The 2362-nt window shown below is 55.4% G+C and overlaps 1 protein-coding gene across 3 annotated transcripts in view; it reads right to left on the reverse strand.

Moving 5' to 3' along the window:
* Window positions 1–2362, reverse strand: part of FBXO17 (F-box protein 17) — a 50602-nt gene that overhangs the window by 13672 nt on the left and 34568 nt on the right. For 2 of the 3 annotated variants that reach the window (XM_011973352.1, XM_011973354.1), the window contains exon 2: window positions 578–943. In XM_011973352.1, coding sequence (XP_011828742.1) covers window positions 578–926 — 349 coding nt within the window. In that variant the 5' untranslated portion in view covers window positions 927–943. Of the gene's footprint in view, window positions 1–577; window positions 1006–2362 lie in introns of all 3 variants that reach the window. The other variant, XM_011973353.1, reaches the window with a different exon arrangement.

The following is a 2362-nucleotide window of genomic DNA, read 5'->3' on the forward strand; positions in this document are numbered from 1 at the left end:
TAATTTTCAAAATTTTTAGAGACAGTCTCACTTTGTTGTTCAGGCTGGTCTCGAGCTCCTGGCCTCAAGCGATCCTCCCACCATCGCCTCCCAAAATGCTGGGATTACAGGCGTGAGCTACTGCGCCCCACCCTTTTTTTTGTTTTTTTTTGTTTTTGAAGACAAGGATTCTCTCTGTCACCCAGGCTGTAGTGCAATGGCACGATCATAGCTCACTGCAGCCTCGAACTCCTAGGCTTAAGCGATCCTCCTGCCTTGGCCTCCCAAAGCGTTGCCATTCGGCCTCTGCCCTGTTCTGCACCCCCTCTGCATATCAAACTGCTTGCTTTCTCCCCTGGCCCAGCCAGGGTCTTCCTCCCTTGCCCAGTCCACTCGTCCCGATTCCTGGCTCCACGGTCTTCAGCCCCGCCTACCGGACCTACAGCCCAGGCACTGCGTCCCTCAGCCCCGTCCCCTGGCTCCTCCAGGGGTCTCGCCCATTGGCTACATCTGTCTCATACTCTGTCCCGGGTCCGCCCCTGTCTCGCTCACCCCGGCCCCCTCCCCCAGCCTCATGGGCACCACTCCCTGCACCCACGCTCTCCGCAGGAGTTGAAGATGAGGTTGCGGCGGAAGGGCGCGCGCAGACAGTAGCGCGCCAGGGCACACAGCGGGAACTCCTCCTTGTCTTCGTTGCTGGGCAGGCAGCGTTGGGCCACTGCATAGAGTGCGCGGCCCTCAGCGCTGCGGTCGCGGGCCAGCTGCAGCAGCCACACGGTGGGCCCGTCCACTATGTCGCGCCAGGCGCGGCACACTGGACGGCATCGCGTGACCAAGGCGCGTGGAGGCACGTGGCTCAGAACCAGCACCAGCAGCTCCGGGGGCAGCGCGTCCAGGGCCAGGGACGGGTCCGCCGGCAGCCGTCGCCGCGAGAGCCGGGCGCCCATCTCTAGCAGCCGGAGCCCTGCAGGTAGAGAGGGGTCGTAGGCGGGTCAGCGCAGCCAGGCCACCCCCTCCCTACTTTGCCTCCCAGGGCGCAAGGCCCCTGCAGCTCGAGAAACCCCATTAGGTCCATGGGCAACCAGGGACCCATTCCCCTCTGATTCTGGGCCTCTCCCCATCTTTCCACCTTGGGCAAAAGACTCTGACCCCCGTCAGGACCGCTGATCACGGCTTCCGTCTGGCGTTCACTTGTGTCAGGCTAAGCGCTTCACGTATATGACAAGTGAAACGGCAAAATAACTAACATAACTAACCCCATTTTTGTTTAAGGGGACTTTACCCATTCCTGCACATAGGCTAGGATAATTTTAGAGCGCTGAGATAATATGCAAAAACAGCAATCATGTAGTTTTTAAAACTAACTCTGGGATTAAAGAAGTATGTAAACAACTATGCTTTGTCAAAGATTTATAGGAGCACTGTGACCCAACCAAGGACAAAGAAGTCACCAACCTCCTCGGACCCTAGCTGGCACCCAGATGTCTGCAGTGGTCACCTCCTTATTTTATTATTACTTTTTTATGGAGCTAGAAACCAGGACTACAGCCTGTACCTCCTGGGCTCGAGTGATCCTCCTGCCTCAGCCTCCCAAGTAGCTGGGCCTATAGGTGCACGCCACTATGCCCAGCTAGTTTTTTATTTTATATATATTTTTGTAGAAATGGGGTCTCACTGCATTGCCCTGGCTGGTCTTGAACTCCTGGGCTCAAGTGATTCTCCTGCCTCAGCCTCCCAAAGTACTGGGATTGGTATGAGCCACTGCGCCTGGCCTGTTGGTCACCTCTTAATCACAATGCTCTTCTCTTCCCTCTGCCCTTAAAAAAAAAAAAAAATTGTCCTGATTTAAGATGGTACTTTAGGATGATAGTCCACTGTGTTCTCGGTTTGCTGGCTCTCCAAATAAACTTGCTTTTCCTCCCACCAGCTGTCGTCTCTCTTGAGTTTGGTTTTTTTTTTGTTGTTATTTTTTTTTTGAGGCAGAGTCTCACTCTGTCACCCAGGCTGGAGTGCAGTGGCCCGTCTTGGCTCACTGCAACCTCTGTCTCCCAGGTTCAAGTGGTTCTCCTGCCTCAGCCTCCCGAGTAGCTGAGACTACAGGAATGTGCCACCACACCTGGCTAATTTTTGTATCTTTAGGAGAGACAGAGTTTCACCATGTTGGCCACGCTGGTCTCGAACTCTGGACCTCAGGTGATCCACCCACCTCGGCCTCCCAAAGTGCTGGGATTGTAGGCATGAGCCACCGCGCCCGGCCTGAGGTTGGCTTTCTTTTCTTTTTTTTTGAGATGGAATCTTGCTCTGTCGCCCAGGCTGGAGTGCAGTGGCACGATCTCGGCTCACTGCAAGCTCTGCCTCCCGGGTTCACGCCATTCTCCTGCCT

Source organism: Mandrillus leucophaeus, unplaced genomic scaffold (assembly GCF_000951045.1).
Source record: "Mandrillus leucophaeus isolate KB7577 unplaced genomic scaffold, Mleu.le_1.0 Scaffold137, whole genome shotgun sequence".
NCBI lineage: Eukaryota > Metazoa > Chordata > Mammalia > Primates > Cercopithecidae > Mandrillus > Mandrillus leucophaeus.